Raw genomic sequence first — 21,249 nt, 5'->3', positions numbered from 1 at the left:
TTTATGCATTATAATGCATAGGCAGATTTTTTTTCCCATTACAGATTCATTTAATGAATTCCTAATAGTACCTTATTTTAACAACATTGGTCCCTGTATGATTAAATTTTATAACTACTGCATTTTTATTTCAATAAAAAATTAAAAAAAAATTGTATAGACTTGAATGATTTAGAGTTAATTAATAAACTCACCTGCATATTCAAGATAATCCTTTACAGTTCCTCTATATTTGGAATCAGAGAGTCAGCAATGTAAAACTAGCTCTGTACTCATTTTCTTTAAAGCACAAAGGTCTTATTTTCTATGTTATTGAGATTATTGGAAGAAAATATGTTTTCTGGAAAAAAAAATGTTTGCATTTTTTTGTCAGATCATCAAAATTTGTCAGATAATAAAAGTTACCAAACTTGTGACAGTTATGAAAAGAAATGGGTGACATAAAATAGGGTCATTGTTAGGGACACATTAATGAGAAAAAACACATATATTAAGGAAACATTGATTATTATTTAACCTTTGTTAGCTGGGAAAATATTTGTGATATTTAGTCCTATTTAAAATACCGTAAGTTATTAAAATATGTTTATGGGTTTAAAATGTTATTAGAAAAATTTAAAAAATATTTTTAATATAAAATATAGCCCCCCCACCCTTAACCCCCACCCCCACCCTGGCATCAGAACATCAATAATGCTTCCGTAGGAAACCCTTGGTTGCACAATCAAAAACCTCCCAGAAAAATAAATTGTTGAATTTATTATGATGATTACATCTTTTTTGTTTCTCCTAAAACTACACTAGCAACATTTACTAAAGAGAAAATCACATAGGTGGACAATATATATCATAAGTTCTTTATTTTAACTAAGCCAAGTTTATTAACCATTTGCCAACATTTTAAAAATCAAATGAAACAAAAATTATAATCTATGGCACTTTAATCCTCAGTGCAATTGAAGCAAGAAAAGACTATGTGTCAAAGTCTCAGGTATGTACACTTACTATTATAAAGACATGAAAACGTAGAGTCATAAAAAGGCTCTAGAAAGAATATTTTTGATACCTCCTCACTGTCAGGAGTCAGTTGTTAGGAAAGAGAGCATATCCCATTTAAGCAAGAAATGAAAGCTCATCATTTACATAATCAAATTAGATAGTTTCCTGATCCTAGTGTATATTTGTTACAAGGCAGGGTGGGGCCACCCCAGAGCCCCCAAACCTGCCCACTCTAAATAGGTTCTTCCATCACTGCATCAAGACAAAACATACTCTAGAATGTAAGACCTTTAATGGAAAGGAACTTTAAAACAATTAATGTGCAATATGGAAAAGGAAAAGAATTACGTTTCCAAATCAAGCACCCAAGCTTACCCATCCCCTCGTGGGTAAGTGCCCAGTCAAACAGGGTTGGCCCAAAGCAGGGTCACTGAGGCCCAAAAGCCTGCCACAAGTCTAAGGCACGTCCTGGTGGGAACCCATAGGAAAGGGGCAGAAGGGGCCCAGCATGTCTGGGGCAGAAGGAGCAAAACCAAAATCAAGATGAAAGCTGCCACTGTTATCCTCCCCACAGGGCTCACCCACATCTGTTTCACCCAGTCCAGGACCATGAAGCAAGAGTGGCTTCCTCGCATGTCTCTCTGCTCCACGTGCCTCCTCCAAGTCTCCTTCTGGATCCCTATCTTTCTTCCTTCCTTCCTTTAGTCCCTCTCCAGCTTCTTCTCCTCCCTGCTCATCTCCACTCTTTCTTTGGTGGGTCAGGGAACCTGGAACCTTCCCTTTTCCTGGGGACCACCACATTTTGAGTTTGTATTTTATTTCTTCCTGCTGTCTTTATTTCTGAGCCATTCCTGGAAGCAATGTGAGGTAAGCAGGTGGTGTCTCATTCTACTTCTCTCCCAGTAATCACATAGCCCATTGAATAGTAGTTCTGTTTATTAAGTATAATTTTGAAATTTCACTAAATAAAATTTCTTGTAATTCCTGTTGTGAATAGTTTCTTGATATCCACCTGGAAACAGGTCCTATGAATTGACAATAACCTCCCAAATCATTTTAATAATTCTTGTGTTTCTTGGCATATATTTTATACTTTGTAAATTTAAGAAGTTACATTCCACAGATTAGCCAGAGAAAGTGTTTTTGTGTGCATATTATTTTATTTTAATTTTTTTTATTTTATAGAGGCATGTTTATTTATTTATTTGTTTTGTTTGTTTGTTTTTTTGTTTTATACATGCACTGGGTACAGTCAGAAGCGTGGGAGGGTGAGAGAATTCACCAGAGCCAGAGCCGGGAGCAGAGCAGGCAGAAGGACCGAAGTACACTGCTGAGGGGAGCAGCGGGCGGCAGGAGAGGTCTGCGCGCCATGTGGGACCCTCCTCCGGTGGCTGGGGAGCAGCCGGGGATCGAACTGGCGCCGCAGAGGCTGCGGGCAGGTTCACAACCCAGCACTCAACTGCTGCGCCACCGGGGAGGCCCTTTGTGTGCATATTAATGGGTGGTGACTCCCAACCTAGATTTAAAATGCCTATGTTTATTAAAATCCTGGACAACCTAACTACTTCAGCAACTGTAGATGCTCTGTGGACCATAATAGACTTAGCTTTCTCCTGAGATAATTATAAATTAATGCATTGAAAATCTGCTGGTACTGAGAATAAACAAAGCCAACATATAATCAATCAAGGAAAGCCTAGGTTGATTTATTTTCATACCACAGAACTTATTAGGTATGTTTTCAAAATTCTACCAAAAAATATGTATATATGATGTAGTACATTTGCATATGTGTGTTATGTATATAGAGACATGAATAGATAGTATCAAAAATACATCCAATAGAATCTCTCTGGTTTGCTTACAGGCTTTCTACAATCTTTTTATCGTTGGTGACTTTCAAACATTATCTTATATGAATATTTATTCTAAATAATTATATACTTTTTGATACTAATTGGCTCTTAGTTTAATGGGAAAATCATTGTGGATCCACTGAATTAAGATTTAATTTCCATGGAAGAAATATCTGGAAATTTTTTAATACTTGGCTCTTAAAAATATTGATGTTTAAATATTGATGTCTTTGGAAATATTGATGTTGTCTGTAGAATCAGAATGTATCTATGTGTATTTGAATGCTGGTTCTAAGTTAAATTTGTATATAACCTTGAACCCTGAGTACCAAAATCGCTACACTTGGAGGGACATAATAATTTATTTTAGTAGCCATGGGGATTAATTTGATAACTGACAACATTTAACATTTCTCTTTTCATTGTTCTTGGAACTGAATACAAATATATATACAAGATAACCTGTTAAAATAATTATCCTGAGGTAATATTGCCTTAAGGAAACTTTCCTGAATGTTCTACATTAAACTTTATAATTATCTCAATTCCACAAACCATTCCTCTCAAAAAAAAAAAAAATGCACCTTAGCACTATTAAGGAACAAGTCAGATTTTACTTAGTCAAAATTTGTCAAAATATTTTGTTTTACTTAGACAAATAGGAATATGGTTATTTATAAAGTAGATCCATGCTCTAGATACTAACTAAACTAATTAACATGCTAACTAAACAGTGACAACTCTAGTAAGCCTATAAAATAATTACATACATTTCTCTGTGGTGTATATGTGTCGTATATCTATATCTTTATGTATTTAAAGATTTACCCTTTGTATTTAAATATGGTATTCAAATAGCTATACAACAAGGCCATTTACTTGTAATTTATATATATTCATTTTTTGTGAATACCACCTTTAGAGTGCACATTCAGGGGACTGAAAGTGTAAACACAGACTTAAAGCAGAGAAACCAACTTATATGATTATGACTGTGACACAAACTTGAACTTGAGCAAGACAGTGATACTGCTGAAGAGGTGGGGGTTTCCTATGGTATTATATCAGAAGATGTAGGATCCAATCATGAGTATTTTTTAAAATTTTCCAGGTGATTCCTATGTGCATCTCATTCTGAGAACCACTAATTACTGTTAGATTTAGGGTCTCAGGAAGAAGAAAATTTAGGTTGGCTTCTCAGGTGTTTTTGTTTGTTTGGTTGGTTGGTTGTTCATGGGAGTGGCAATGCCTTGCATTGTTGAGTAAATGGTAAAAGAATAATTTTGTTGCAAGGGTCTTGGTCAGCTTTGTTCATATGGAGCTCAAAGTGTATATGGAACATCTAAAAATTCAATAGAAAAGTCTGGTATAGAGATGAATACTTCGGTTTTTGGATTGTAATCATTCAAATTTTATTTTTATAATCATAATATTTTCAAAATCTTATCATACCCTAAATTTCAGCAAAGTTTTGCTATATGCTCTGTTTCGATTATTTAATTATTTTTTATAGAAGTAATACTGCTTTACAGCATATATAATGATTGCATTGCTACTACACCACACCCATATTGTAGTCACTGTAGAAAAGTGACAGTTGAACACTATCACTATCAGGGAATGTGCATAGAATTGAGGGAAATAACACTCAGAGGCCAGCAAAGGAAGCAAAACTTGGGAGCAAACTATTAGGAATGATGGCCAAAAATAAGGAGAAAAGGTGCAAGGAGTTAGTAATAGAGGCATTAAAGAAACAATGAAGTGAGAGACTTGTTTGCAGGAAATAATCATCAGAAGTAGCAAGTGAATGGATATCCTTTTTTTTTTCTTCAGTGTGGTAATGTCATTACTTTTTTGAGGGGTCTGTAATTTGGAATCACAAACTCAAATTACTCTAAGCAATTTCTTCCTACAACTACAAAACAGGGTATTTCTTTCTTTGATTATTAAATACACCTATCAGCATGAGTGTGTATTTGTATTTGCATACCTGTGTGGCCATGTGCGCATGCAAGTACTCTTGCATGTGGTATGCTGGATTGTATATCAAATTGTCAAATATTCTTACATAATTGTCTAGAATGGTAAGGGAGGAGTCTATACACACCTAGGTCTATAGGCATACCTAATTCTAGAAGTAGGAAAGAAAAGATCAGTGTGACAGTCTGGCTTAAGCATGAACACCATCTCCCTACCAACATTCCTCCCACCTCTGTTCCAACAGGGAAAAGTGGAGAGACAAGTATATAGTTATCTCCAATGGACTCTAGAGTGCACAAATTTAAACTTGTGACTAGTGCTCATTGGAGCGGCCTCCTTTTCTTGGAAGTTTCTCCCCCCAAATACATATCTTATATTAGTGCTTTTCAAACTTGACAGCACAGGAATCACCTTAAGAACTTAAAGAAAAAAATCAATGCCCCAGATTCAGCCCAAAATATATGTAAGACTATATAGGATCCAATCATTAGTATTTTGAAAAACTATCCATATGAAACTAAGGTGGAAAATCACCCTTCTGTATCACATTGGTCTAATTGATAAAATTTCCAAAAATCCCTGTTATCTAAAAGCATGGGTCTGCCTTTCTTTCTTTTTTTTTTTTTTTAAAGATTTATTTATTTATTTATACAAGCACTGGGTACAGTCAGAAGCGCTGGAGGGTGAGAGAATTCACCAGAGCCAGAGCGGGGAACAGAACAGGCAGACCAACGAAATACACTGCTGAGGGGAGCAGCGGGCGTAGAGGTCTGCGCGCAGTGTGGGACCCTCGCTGGGGGCCGGGGATCGAACTGGCGCTGCAGAGGCTGCAGGCAGCTTTGCAGCCCAGCGCTCTACCGCTGCGCCACCAGGGGAGGCCGGGTCTGCCTTTCTATTAACATTTCATTATACAATAGTCTAGTAAAATATGAAAAAAAAATACCATTGACTGGGTGGCTGAAACAACATAAATTTACTTTCTCACAGTTCTAGAACTTGATGTCCAAGATCAGGGTGTCAAACTGGTCAGGCTCTGGGATGGATTCTCTCCCTGGCTTGAAGATGGCTTCCTGTACATGGCATCCTGCCAGCCAGTCTGTCCACAGAGCCCTTCGTCGTTGTGTACACATGAGGACAAGTCTCTGATGTGTCTTTTTATAAGGGCACAAATCCCATCAAATCAGGGTACCATGCTCATGACTGCCACTAACTCTTAACATCCCCCAAAACCCCCAGCTCTAAATAACATTACATCAGATGCTTTCAACATATGAATTTCCTAGGGACATAATTCAGGTGCCTTCTTGGAGTTCTCTGCCATCATTACTTTCAACCAGGAGACTTGCTTGGGAGAAATAAAAATTCATTGCAGTCCAGGACTTTGCTTTTAGATAAAACTGTCTTTTTATGTTGTGTGTGATTCACTGGTGACACTTAACATAGCTTTACAATAAGTCTTGTCAAGTTTCAATGGAAAAGTGTACTATTTTTGACAGATATTTAAGAAATTAAATTTTAACAGTACCAGACTTTTCTTGCAGACAGTTAATTTGGAACTGCTTACTACCTTCAGATTTACTCTCTTTTTTGGGGGGGTATATTTGGTAAACGTTGCAGCATGCTGTTTAAAACAATTCATGGAAATTTCATCTTGGTAATGCTGCTGAATATCTTCAGTCAAATGTCAATTCTCCCTGAGGTGCGGGGAGAGGGGGAGGTGAGAGGATTCACCAGAGACAGAGTGGGGAGCAGAACAGGCAGACTGACTGTTTCACAGTGCTGAGACTTGACCCCTTGTACCACCAGGGAGGCCCCGAGTTTTGAATTTCTAATAAAAGTGCATGACATTAAAATCCTTCATATCTCAGAGATTAAGCAAAAGGAATTTATCCATGCAATTTCCTGTTATTCACAGAAGTGGAGTTCACAGCCAAACCTAATCGTTGAAGTGCTGTGTGGGCTTGGGACAGGAGTTCCATAAGGGTCTGTGTTGCTGCTGCTGCTGTTATTAACAAGGTTAGGGATTTTGATTCCCCATTTACATCAACTTTTGCCACAATGTAGTCACTTTACCTCATCTTTATGAAGGCTGAGGTACATTTCTGTAAGACAAGCTGGTAAATTCCTCTAGTTGAGTTGGGCAATTAACACACAATATTGGAATTTACTTAATTGACTGTGCACCTTAAAGCAAATATTAATTAGGCAAGGTAATGGGATTTCAGTTAAAGATAGCAGGCAGACAGTTAGCTGCAGAAGGTTGCTTGTTTTGCATGGTATGTTACTTACCTAAACTGGATTGCATCACTCTTATGCAGAAAGTCTGACTCTGAACTAGAAGATAATTTCCTCTAAGGAAACTGTTTATTAGCAAGTGGCACCACATCAGGTGGAAGTAGTGTCAGTACTCAAAAAAAGCCACCTCGCAGAGGCACTTCCTGGTGGCTCAAGGGGTTGAATGCACCTCAGTGAAGCTGTCCGCAGCCTCTGCAGCACAAGTTCGATCCCCGGCCAGGCAGGGAGCAACCCACGTGTGCCAGCAGACCTCTCCTGTCTCACCCGCTGCTCCCCTCAGCAGTGTACTTTGGTCAATCTGCCTGTTCTGTTCCCCACTCTGTCTCTGATGAATATTCTCACCTCCCACACCTCTGGCCAGTACCCCAGTTCTTATATGCATAAATAAATAAAACTTGAAAAGCCTCCTCGCAGAGTGATAAGTGAAAGAAGACTGAAAGATTGTATAGGAAAGAAAGGAATTTGGGACCTGCAGGAGTGGGGAGAGTTTCTCCATTCTCAGTCCCCTGGTGGGGTTTGGGGGGTAGGGGGTTTGGGCAGCTGGGGCCAGCCAATCACAAGACAATATTTCTGGGAGAGTTGCTCTTTTCTGCATTATCAATTTAAAACGACCTGCAGGTGTTCTCAGGCACAATGTTACTAGCACCCTTGGAAGGAACCAGAATATTTCCACAAACATTAGGCAAGCTAACATAATGGCCCCAAGGAATGTAGTTCAGTGGCTTTTAAGACAGGGGTCACATCATTATTCTTGGCTCAGTTCTGAGCACAGGTACATAAAGAAAGATTCTTCAGAAATGCCAGCCTTCCCATTGCAGGAGGTGGCATAGTGAGTGGACTCTGGACTTTTGACGTGAACTAGCACTGGCAAATGTGTTGGAGTCTGCCCAGAAGTGATTGTTTTTCTTCCATTCAGTGGAAAGGGCGAAGCCAGAAATGAGACTGCTAAGGAAATGTAGAAGTCTTTATTCCTGCAAAATACGTTTAATAAAACCTACAAAAGAGTCATACATTTTTCAGTTTTAGCCTTGAAGCAAAAATGTAATAATCTTTTTTTGCTTAAAAAGAAAGAAAATATGTTTGGTCATTTTTTTTCCTTCATCATTTCTATAGAGCTAAGTGTGTGAGTATATGTACTATAATGCTAGAAAGCTAATGTAACGTATCACTTTAGGGAGGATTAAAATAATCATCCCACTACATGTCCCTTACCTTGATTCATAGCTCAAATATTCCTTTTCTGTGAAAATTACTGCAGCTTTGGTGCTAAGAAAATTGCTGGCAATGAGAAATGATTCTGCAACCTTGCATCCTTTACAATTTTGCATCGTCTGTATTATTCTAACTTTGCAATTCTGCCATCTAGTGTTCAAATGTCTCTAGTACTGTGAGTCAACATTAGAAGCAAAATATTACAGAAGTAACAATCAAGCTAGTTTATAAACAGTGCTTAAGGAGAGTCATCGTGCTGAATAGTCCGTCAATGAAGCACTAAAACAAATTTCTTGTTAGATATATATTGCTTTTTATCATTAGTATCTTATTCATTGCATTCAGTTCCGAGGTATTTCATCATTTTATTTAGCTATATTATAAATATACATTATACATGGCACACTCAATATTTTGAAATCATATATATTTTATATTATTTTACATTGCCCATATATTCTTCTCTTAACTAAGTATTGGTATGCACTCTGAAGGCAATATGATTCCAACATATGATGGATTGGCTTCAATTATAGTGGAATCAAAGGATGTAAATAGTTTATTGCAATCTTTGATTATACTGCATATCCTGCTCCAGGGCATGGTTTTGATACAAACGATGATTATACCCTCATGGATCAGGCAGGTGCTTTGCTATATAGCCATAAAAACATGAGAAACACATGAAACCAACAAATTTCATGATACTCATGAAATAGAGTGATTTGCCAGGAATAAAAAGGTAATGTCTGTCTGTCTTACCATTGAGACTGTTTTAGGTTTATTTTTTATGCAAAAATGTTTAAAGTATTTTTAGAAATTACTGAAACCTGCTCTGACTTACTCCGAAGTTCAAAGGGAAAACCCTGTCTGTTTCTGAGACCCCTGGTTCATGGGGATTCTGCCAACCCCTCAAACCTCAAACAGTCCCACTCTGAACTCCAGTCTCACTAGCCTCTTGTCAGCTCCTCAGCTCGAGACTTCCTCCACACTGAACATGGTTTGCTGCCTTGCTTTAATCAGGAATGTTCTTTGCTATTCTTTTGTTCTCACATAGATATCTGTTACACACTCTTCAGACCATGACAGAGAAGTCTTCCTACTGCTAGATTTGTTGGCTTATTAGATAGCATCCTTATTAGTTTCCCTTATTACTCCATACACTTTGTAATGATATGTTTATGGTATCATCTGCTTAATATCTCCTGTCCTTACTTGATTATAAATTATAGTTTTTTTTTAACTGCTAGCTACTATGTTTCCATGATGCCCAATTCAGTGTAGCTGTATGGGAAATACCTGGCAACATCAACCTGTGAGTCTAAAATTGAGGACTGAGATTCCATTGATCCCAGTCCATGTGGTTTGTGAGGTCAGTTCTGCTTTCACGACACCCCTGAGGCAGGAGATTACTCAGTGAAACAAGAAATTCTAATACCTGTCTTCCAGTTTGTCATGGCAGACATACCTTCCCTGGGACTTGTGACTTCCTATAACACAGTCTGAAATTGGAATGTATGTTCTCACTACTTCAGATTCCCTAATCTTTTTCACTGCCAATCTTGGCTTTTTACTTGCCACCTACCAATCTCTCCTTCCTATGCTCCTGTTCTCCTATCCCAAAAGAAAAAAAAAATTAATAATAAAAACAAATGTGTCTTCATGTCTTTACTGTTAGTTGTCTTCATTGATTAAAAAGGGAAGTTAGAGAACAAGCTATAAATTAGTATTTTAGTGAATAATTCTGCTACTATTGCATTTAGCAAAGTTTGCATGTTACATAAAAAGGTGCTCTAAGTTTTCATTGTTTATTTTTGTAGCACTTTCTTTATCTAGAGTCTAAGGATTCCTGATCATCTTAGACTATTAGGAAAACAATCATCTTCAAAATGAGTTTGGCTTAAAAAGTTCTATTGTGTCTTATTGAACTTCAGGTATATCTATAATCAGTCACCAATGTCTTCTCAAGAACAAGTGTGACATTTTGAGAAATGAAATTAGGAATCAGAAGTAATTCATTTTGACAGTGAACACTTTCCTATACACATATGTAGTTTTGGTATTTTTTTATATATCGTGTTATATTTATATTTAATGTCTGCTATATTCTCATTATTTAATTTTTCCACATTTATGCTTGATTCCAAATACGCACAAAAATAAAGTGATTGAAGTGAATATTTACAAATCATGCTGAAGATTCCTAAAACCCTTCTAAGTCCCTCTTCTTTCCACATGTAGTAGCTTCTAATGGACATTACAAAAGGCATGTGCTTTCTCGAGAGTGAATTGACGGCTTCAGTTGCCAACTAGGATAAAATTTTGACTCTTAGGTGTATGTTTGATGCAGCAGTAAGTTAAATGCTATTAGTCTCACTCCAAACATCTTCACACTTCTATTTTCACAGCAACACTGATGTACACACGGTGGCTTCACTTCTTAAACTCTATCTCCGAGAACTCCCGGAACCTGTTATTCCATATGCAAAGTATGAAGACTTTTTGTCCTGTGCCAAACTGCTCAGCAAAGAAGAGGAAGCAGTAAGTTGATGCATTTATTTCCTTTCCAAAGTTTTGTTTGTGGTCTTTGTCTGTGTTCAAAGTCTAATCTGTAAATTTTTCTTTGTCTTATCCTTAGATAGTTTTCACTACTTTGTGTATTGACAACTCACAGATTTAGACATCACACATACAACTTAGGCCCCATTATTAATTCCATGCCTGATTAGAATGAAAGATGTAACTGGATAAATGAAATTAGCACTCTTTGCCACTATGCCCCTTTAAATGATTAATGTGGTGCTACAGCAGACCCAGCATTTCACGAACCCATGGTGCTGCATTTCCTCCTCCTGTTCTCCTGGTGTGCCCCCCTCAATAACCTCAAACAAATACTACCTTCTGCCTATTAGTATATAACTATACAATCACCTATATAAAGTATATAATTCAGGGCTTTTCATATATCCTTAGAACTGTACAACCTTCACCAATTTCTAATTTATAATATTTATCACATTTTCATCACTCCATAACAAACTCCAGACCTACTCTCCAAGCTCCTCTTTCCCCAGCTCTTGGCAAATATTAATCTACTTTCTGTCTCCTAGATTTATCTATTCTGGACGTATAAATGGAATCATTTGATATGTTGCCCTTTGTATAAGACTGCTTTCATTGTTTTCAGTTTATCTTCTTTGTCATGTATCAGTGTTTCACTCCTTTTACTTATTCATCCATTCATCAGTTGCAGGACATATGTGCTATTTCCATTGTTTGGCTGTTATCAATAATGCTGCTATGAATATTATCATGTACAAATTTATGCATGGGTACATGCTCTCATTTTTCTTTGATTCATATGTAGGAGGTAGAATTGATGGGCCATATATATCTGTGCTTTCCAAAGAGGAAATGAATTTTAAATTCCTGTCAGTTCCAACTTTTCATTTATGCCAGCACTAGTTTGTTGTCTGTCTGTCTGTCTATCTATTTTTCAATAAAAAAAGAATTTTGATACAATTAGTGCATAATAGAGAGAAGAGAAAGAAAATAGCTTAAAATAATTTCCAATTAAATACCCAAGGTTATCCATCCCCTTACTGGTAAATGCCATCCAAACAGGGTTGGCCCAAAGCAGGCCTCAGGATTGCTGAGGCCCTAAGATGTTCCACAAGTCAAAGGGACCTTCTAGTGGACATCCACAGAAAAGGACCAGAAGGGGCCAGGCAAGTCTGGAAGGAAAAAAGGCAAAATCAAAATCCAAGTCAAGATAAAGTCTGCCATTGTCAGCCTCCCTATGGGTCTCTCACCCACATCTGTCTCTTTTAAGTGTCTCCCCAAGACCGTGGGATAGGTCCAAGGCCAAGAAGCAAGCACAATTTCTCCACATGTCTCTCTGCTCCATGTGCCTCCTCTAGGTCTTCTCCATCTCCCTCTGCTGCTTCTTCTTCTACTTCTGTCTTTTTTTAAAATTAAAATCATTCTAAGCAAAGTGGTATCTCATCGAGGCTTGAGTTGCCTGTCTCTGATGCCTCATGATATTAAACATCTTTTCATGTACTTGTTGGTTATTCCTATATTTTCTTTGGAGAAACATATGTTCACAACATTTAATTTAAATTGGTTTATTTGTCTTGTTTTTGTTGAGTTGTAAGAGTTCGTTATATAATTTTGAATAAAGGTCTTTATCAGATATATGATTTGCAAATATTTTCTCCCATTCTATGGATTATCTCTTCATTCTTTGAAGCTCAATAAATTTTAATTTTGATGAAGTCCAAGCATTTTCTTTTTTCACTTCTGTATTTAGTCTAATATCTAAGAAGACTTTGTTTAACCCAAGGCCATGAAGATGTGATCTTATGTATTTTTTTATCAATTTTATAACTTTAGTTCTTATGTTTAGGCTTATGCCCTATCTGAGCTAATCTTTGTGGTCTGAGAAGAAGTTCAAGTTCACTATTTTCTAGTGTGTGACTTTCCTGTAATTCCAGCCCCAATTATTGAAATTACTATTCTTCCCCCATTGGATTTTCTTGGCACTCAGGTCAAAATTTCTGCTTATTTCTGTAAATGAATTTTTATTCCATTTGTTATAAAATATTGTCTGTGACTGCTTTTGTGTTATGGTAGAATTATTGAGTAGTAGAGATACAGACAAATACCCCATAGAAATTTAAAACAACTGGCTTTCCAAGGAAAACAGACCAAATTTCATTTTCTAGTCTCTTTTCTGGGACCATTTGCATTCTAGATTAAATTCTACAAGGAGAAGAACCAAGACATTCAAACTCTTTATGGATTTCCAGGAAGATCAGGTTTTCCAATCCTCATCTCATCTCCAAAACTGAGACATAACCTGTCTTGAGAGACTTATTTGTTGGTAGATGTGTGTTTGGGTATTAGACATGTTAAAAATAAGAAGAATCCTCACTACGTCAAGGCTACTTTTTTTTTTTTACCCAAATAACTTTATTATATATGAAGCTATCTTCCCTTTTCAGTCAAGTGTGAACTATTGTTAAAAATGTTAGAAGAGGGCCTCCCCTAGTGGCGCAAGCGTTTGAGCGCAGCACTGTGAAGCTGTCCACAGCCTCTGCAGCACGGGTTCAATCCCAGCTGGCTATCGAGAATCCCACATGTCGCAGCAGACCTCTACTGTCTCGCCCGCTGCTCCCCTCAGCAGTGTATTTCAGTCAGTCTGTCTATTCTGTTCCCCTCTTTGTCTCTGGTGAATCCTCTCACCCTCATGCACATCTGGCCTGTATCCCGGTTCTTGTATGCATGAATAAATAAATCTTAAAAAAAAAAAAGTTACTAAAAAGAAGAAAAAAATTTTAAAAAATGTTAGAAGACCTTCATTTCACTTAAATATGTTTCTCTACAAATAGTGCTTATGGTGACATTTAAAATGCTTTCACATCTTCGAAAACATTTCCAAAACATTCGCTGTGATGGTGACAGGTTTTTAGGACAGGATCTTTCACTGATAATATGTCAAATGAATTTTAAAAATGGATGACCATTTTCCCATTAGCTTTAATTGCAGAACCAACAGTTGGAAAGATAACATTTATTCTCTTTTTTATACTCAGGGTGTTAAGGAATTAGCAAAGCAAGTGAAGAGTTTGCCAGTGGTCAATTATAACCTCCTCAAGTATATTTGCAGGTAAGAATTGTCCTAAAGACAAAACAAGACTTAACCTGACATGAACTTATATTTGACAATGACTGAAATCACTTAATTGCTCCGAGCTGCACTGTTGGCTTATGTAAATTTAAGAGGTTTGACAAGTTAAGCTCAAAGGTTTCTTTGACTGTGAAAAGTGCTTCATTGTATAATTTTGTTTCAAAGTTTTTCTTTCTACTGCATATTAAAGTATGTTGCTTTGAACTTCCAAAGTCATTTGTATATGTCCTTTGTGCCATTATTGAACAGGAGCATATACCTGGGTATGAAAGATCTGTTTGGGAGCATAGACAACATATATGCCTTTATACAATTTTCTTCTCCTCTTTGAGTCTAAGGGTCTGGAAAGGACAGTAAAAGGACAGTAAAATCATACATTTCACAGTTTAAAAAAATTAAATTATATTTTTACAGGATTAATATATAGTATGTGTTCAATAAATATCATTTTCTTTTCATTTTGCTCCCACCTAAGACTCATTGAAAAGATATGTGTAACTTAATTCTGTAAGAATAACAATTGTGGAATAGAGGCTCCCCCTCCTGCTGAGGAAGGGGAGCCTCTATTCCTCAGTCATGCACAGTGTTGTAAGCCGATGTCGCCTCAATAAAAAATAATAATTTTTTTTTATTTTATTTTAAAAAGAAATAAAAGATTTAAAGTTATACTCCTCACAGTTTTTACATGTGAAACAGAGTCACGGCCACCTGGGAATAAGGCCTTCTTCTAAGGAGATGCTTCATGGTCGCTTCAGAGTAAGAGGGCATGCTGTCTGAAGCTTACTCTCAAATAAATAAACAAATAAAAAGTAAGCACTACGATTATTGTCTGGAAGGGATCTAACAAAATAAATTTCCGTGAATTGTTAAGGACCAAAGCAGTAACTGTTCCATAATAAACTCCAAATAAAAATACGATCTATAACATGGGGGGAAAAAAAAGAATAACAATTGTGCCTGGTAAAGCTCTCTGTCAATAACCATGCATGGTCTGTGCCATGCCTGTGCTCCTGTTTAAGAAAGCAAATATGTAAAATAGAAACATATTACATAAATCAAGGAAACATAAAATTTAAATAAATAAAGAGATTGGTGATTGGCACAAGTATTGGATGTCTTAAATGATATCTTCCCAGTGCATTTAAAAAGAAAATTTAAATTTTTATTTAGTACAATGCATTATTTATGTTTGTTTTTTGTGTGCATGATTAGATAAATATTCAGCAGACTAGGAACTATGGCATTAAGACTAATGCCAGACATTGAAGTTCATTGTCAACACTAAGTAGGAATTCTAAAACCTATCATAACCTTTTCTGATTATAATTATGTTTAAAAGGCAAATAAGAGGGAAAGACAATGGTAAGAATAAAGAGGGAAGAAAACACAATGGACAATGCGTGATTTTGGTGGTGGGTGCACTATAGTGGTAATATTTGATGGGTCTATCCAAATATTTCTTCAATTAAAATAAATTCATTAAAGTAAAATATAAGCAATGTTTTTAAAAGAAGCAAATAAGATCTTCAGTTTCAGAATCTGAAAAAAATTAAGAAATATTTTCACTGGCAGCATAGACTTACTAACATGTAAGACTTCCATGCCAAGATTTTTAAATCAGTTAGGCTATTATAGAGGATGATAAAAAGGTTACAATCTCCTGAAGTACAAGGAGGGAAAAGGCAGTGGCAAAACTGAACTTTCTTGATGCATTTAAGAAAACTTTTAATTTTAGCTTTTGTTTGACTTTTCACCCTCCTGTCCTAGTAAAATTTAGACTGCATACTCATAGTGAACATGTGGATGTGGACACCTTGTTGTTGTTAACTGAAGTGGCATGATGCTATTCAAAACTTTTTATCTTTTTTAAAATTGAGTTAATAAAATCATTTACATCATTATTTGTGTTTTAGAGGTATAGGATCTCCTTCTCCTGGTATAGGCACCTACTTTTAAGGTCAAGATATAGTAGTTGAGAACACAGATTCTAAGGTTTAATCATGTAAATTCAAATTTCAAGCTACCGCTTATTAGTTCTGTGTCCTTAGAAAAGATCCCTAACCTCTTTTGTGCCTAATGTGTCTCATCTGCAAAGTAGAGATAATAATAGAATTTATCTCACATAGACACTTTGAGAATTTAATACATTAGCACAATGACTGGTACAGAATATAGTATTTTAAGTAACACAAAGAAGTTATTTTTCCTAATTTCTTCTTTGCCTCATCAGTAGAATTAATAAGCCATGAAATTATAGAAGCTCTTACAGAAATGAACATAGGGTGGGGAGAAAAAAAAAACCTGAAAGATTACAAAAACAATCCTTCCTACTAAAATCACTTGAGGAAGGCCTATTTCATGCCTCTTATTCTTTAGCATCTAATAAGTTGAAGCAATTGATTTTTGTGCTTGCAATTTTTCATATCAGTAGAACTGAGGTTTTAATTTAAACCATGTTTGCCTATATTTTTAATATACTATAAATTTGAAGCTTACAAATTACCCCATAAAAAAGGTTGATTTCTCCTCTCTGAAATAAAAGGATTGTATCAAATGATCTAATTTATAGTTCTTGATTTAACTGCATATATTTAGGGATGGAAGGGAATCCATATTTTAATTGAGGTAACATTGGTTTAAAACACCGTATATGATTAAGAATTATAGGCTCACACCTTTCAGATATACATTACCACACCCACCACCAAAGCACCCATAATCCTGCACCATTAGTCTTGTCTCTCAAGTCCGTATTAGCATTTTCCAAATACATTTGTTCCTATGACTGAGAGAGGAAACCAAGACAAGTCATACCAGAGCTGATATTTAATATGATCCATAAAGTTTGATCTTTAATAATTTGCAATATATTTTTACCACATATGACTGATACTTGAATTTCTAAAAAAGTTTGTCTGTAATCATCTTTGAACACTCTCCAGCTCATATATTTCCCAATGACCCATTTTCTTTCACTGACAAAAATGATTCCATTGTGTTTGTTCATATTTTATACTCAACAGATTCTTGGATGAAGTACAGTCCTATTCTGGAGTTAACAAAATGAGTGTGCAGAACTTGGCCACTGTTTTTGGCCCTAATATCCTTCGACCTAAAGTGGAAGATCCTTTGACCATCATGGAGGGTAAGTGAATGATTATCTTATAACTACATTGAAAGAAAAATAAGTTGTCTCTGGTTGACCTAAACCTATTGTTCTCTGAGCAAACTAAAAAAATATGGAAACTTCATTTATTTTTTTTAAAGATTTATTTATTTATGCATACAAGAGCTGGGTTGTAGGCCAGAAGTGCAAGGAAGGGGGGTTGGTGAGAGATTCACCAGAGACAGAGTGGGGAGAATAACAGACAGATTGGCTGAAATACACTGCTGAGGGGAGCAGTGGGTGAGCCAGGAGAGGTCTGCTGTGCCATGTGGGTAGCTCCCTGACAGGCTGGGGAAGGAACTCTTGCTGCAGATTGCTTCATAGTGCTGAGACTTAACCCCTTGCACCACCAGGGAAGCCTGTAACTTCATTTATTGACTCAAGTTCTTCAAATGCAAAACCATCTCTTTTGGAGTGAGGCATAGTTTGAGTTTATTACATATGCTAATTTTAAATAACTCCTCAGTAGCTTCACAATATAAATGGAACTTCCATAAATCATTTATAAAGTATTATGTAGAAATTGGAAAAATCTAGGTCATTATTGAGTACAATACAATTTACAATAAATTCAAATAGTAATAGTTACTATTTTAATGTTTTTCATAATTTTGGTTTTCTTTGAGTTCGTGAGGTAAATAAATGTGATCTTCTATAAAATGTTGCAGTTTATTTACCTTTTTGTTGGAACATGAAGGAATTTTTTTTTTACATTAAAATATGACAAATTATTTTTTACAATGAACTGCTACTTCTTTTTATTTCTAGAAGACCTTTCTGCTTGAGTCCTTTTCTTACTTATTACCCTTAGCAGGGCATAGTTTTCTACAAATTGTCTAAATTTAGACATGTAAAAATTTAATAAGGAAAGAACAAATAATTATTTTCACTGTCACTGTGAGAATTTTTAGTTTAGAACAAAGTATTTCCTTGATACCATTCCTTTTTCAAAATTCTAAGATTTTCATTCCTCATATCTTGTAAGAGAAAAGGCTTTTTAAAATTGTTATCTTACATCAACTAGCTTAATTTCCTCTGTCAAATATTTAATGCAATATAGAATAGACATCAGATTTTTGGCAATAAGATTGTTGGTGCAGAAAATTTAATTTCCTCCTGAAGAATTTAATGGACTTTCAAAAATATAAAATTTGAAGCTACAAGAAGTTTAAAGATACTTTACTGCACTGTTTTCTAAAACCCTTTTCTTATTATGAAATAAAATACATAAAACAGAAAATCACATTACCATTATCACCAACACACACACACACTCACACACACACGTATCTAGAAATCATCACCTAGTAAAGAAGTTTTAACTTTCTGGGGATCCCCAAAACTCAGGGTTTTTTTAAGATCTATTTATTCATGCATGCAAGAGCCAGGGTACAGGCCAGATGTGCTGGAGTGGGGGGTAAGAGGATTCACCAGAGACAGAGTGGGGAACAGAACAAGCAGATCTACTGAAATACACCGTGGAGGGGAGCAGCAGGCGAGACAGGAGAGATCTGCCATGCCATGTGGGTATCTCCCCGGCCGGCCGGGATTGAACCCACACTGCAGATGCTGCAGACAGCTCCACAGCGTTGTGCTCAATCGCCTGCACCACCAGGGAGGCCCCCCAAAACTCAGTTTCGTGTCCTATCCCCCCCATCTAATCCTCCTTATTTAAATCTCCATCTTACTACCTAGACATATTTATCGATCACTTCCTTGCATTACTTTGTAATTTTAGCAACCAAATAGATTTTTCTGGGCATTATATTTAATATTTCTTTTTCAGTTCTATTGTGCTATAATTGACACATCTGCATAAATTTAACATGTACAGTACAATACATTGACTAACATATATTCTGAAATTATTTCCATAATTTGTTAGCATTTCTTATATTAATATAAAAATACCAGAAAAAATATATTTTCCTCATGACAAGAACTTCTAGGTTCTACTGCTGGCAAATTTCAAATATGCTATAGAGCAGTGTTAACTATAGTCATCAAGTTTACTGTACAACTCCATACTTATTTTCTTATATATGAAAGTTTGCATACTTTGACCACTATCTTCATCTACTTCCCTCACTTTAATCTCTGCTATTCCTTTATTTGATATCTTTTTAAATTTATTTAAATATATAGGATTCCCTACAACTTTATGTCAAAATTTAGGATTTTTTTTACCTATGTAGTTTCCTATAATATGCATATTGTTCATGGCATATTCATGGTACAGTTTAACACATTTTTCTGCCTTGTTTTCAACAAATAGGATGAAGATAAAGAATGTGAACAAATTCTTGTGTGTATGTGTGTGTTTGGTGCTTTTTGTTTTGGTTTTGCTATATATTGTATTGTATTCTTTCATTGGCATGTCTGAGCATCTCTATTTTTGTGATCTTAATGCAATTCTTAAAATTATTAATTCATTAGATATTTAAATACTGATATTATATTCCTATAATTTTTTTCCAAATTTTTTTGGTAAAATATGTTTCTAGGCCTTTCAGTAGGGAGAGCTAGTAGATAAAAATGCATATGTGCAGACACACATATTATACATACCACATCTTACAGACATACTTAAAGATTAAAGAAAAATTCTTCACAAGTTCACATTGTAATTCCAAATCAAAATCATGACTATAGGATTTTTATTTATTTTTTTCCATGTTATGGTTTTATCTCCTTTTTTCCAAATAAGTTTCCTGGTTCTCAAAGTTATTAAAGATAACAGAATCAGAATACCCTATAATTAATCCTTTGCTCTATCTCTATTTAAACATAACAACAGTCTCAAAATAACATTAATAGTACTACCGGCAACAGTATTTTTTTAAAGATTTATTTATTTATGCATACAAGAGCTGGGGTACAGGCCAGAGATGCAGTGGGTGAGAGGATTCACCAGAGACAGAGTGGGAAACAGAACAGGCAGAATGACTGAAATGAAATACACTGCTGAGGGGAAGAGTGGGTGAGACAGGAGAGGTTTGCCTCGCCATGTGGGTTTCTCCCTGGCCGGCTGGGGATCAAACTTGTGCTGCAAAGGCTGCGGATTGCTTCGTAGTGTGGTACTTAACCCCTTGCACCACCAGGGAGGACCCAGCAACAGTATGTTTATAGCAAACATTTAAAAACTGTTTACATATGCTCTTCTAATTCTTTTGGTTTTTTTTAATTTGTTAAATATATATGTATGTATGCATGTGTGTGTGTGTGTGTGTGTGTATATAATGACAGTACATCCATTATCCTCATTTAGGCTTAGTGTATATATAACTATGCATCTAGTGCTCACCACCAGTTCTTACATTGTCTCTCTAGACTAGAAGTCCTCAAAATGTGGCCTGTGATACCTAGAGTCACCAGAGATGCATTCAGAAGGTCCAAGAATTCACACATATTTTGGTTTTTGCTGTTTCATTGTGGTGACATTTGCAATGATTTATATCTTAGTGTAATGAAGGCAATGGTGCCAAATTCCAATGACATCCTTGTATTCTTCACTGCCTTGCACTGGCAATAGTGGTAAAAGTGTCAACTTTACTTAAGAATGTTCCCGCTGAACAATAAAAAATATTAACTATACTAAGTCCCTGCTCTTGAGAATGCATCTTCTTGATATTCTGGTAAAACAATGAGCTCTATGCATAACACAGTTCTACATAGTATTTTGAAAAATAATACGTGGTCAGCTCAAGGAAAAGGATGTATGTGATTATGTGAGTTGAGAGCTGTATTAATTACCTTTTCATGGAATTCCATTTTTTACTTGAAAGAACAACTGACAAACTATTATTTGTTTAGACTTGAACCCTTAGCAGACATGTTTTCAAAAATACACTAAGCTAACCTTTCACTTTAAGGGAAACAACTGGCAGAATTTGTTGCAATTGATGAAATTTGAGCTTTCAAGTAAAGAATTTGTATTTAACACCTTGAACTTGACAGCTTCCTATTATTTAAACACATTTCTGGTGAAATTACTGTTCATATTACAAATGAGCTTTTGATACTGTGGAATTAAATGTGTTACCCTTTGG

The 21,249-nt window shown here is 35.8% G+C and overlaps 1 protein-coding gene across 2 annotated transcripts in view; it reads left to right on the top strand.

Annotated features, from left to right (window-relative positions):
* The window catches only part of ARHGAP24 (Rho GTPase activating protein 24), a gene marked incomplete at both ends in the record, with an annotated part of 412,724 nt that overhangs the window by 380,220 nt on the left and 11,255 nt on the right, over positions 1–21,249 (top strand). For both annotated transcript variants that reach the window (XM_084233664.1, XM_084233663.1), the window contains 3 exons: positions 10,751–10,883; positions 13,940–14,013; positions 17,058–17,179. In XM_084233664.1, the coding sequence (XP_084089790.1) occupies positions 10,751–10,883; positions 13,940–14,013; positions 17,058–17,179 (329 nt within the window). The remainder of the gene's footprint in view (positions 1–10,750; positions 10,884–13,939; positions 14,014–17,057; positions 17,180–21,249) is intronic.

This window comes from Talpa europaea (genome assembly GCF_964194135.1).
Source record: "Talpa europaea genome assembly, chromosome: 5".
In the NCBI taxonomy this organism is placed as follows: Eukaryota; Metazoa; Chordata; class Mammalia; order Eulipotyphla; family Talpidae; genus Talpa; species Talpa europaea.
The sequence above is the reverse complement of the archived record's forward strand: the minus strand, read 5'-3'. Positions and strand labels throughout refer to the sequence as shown.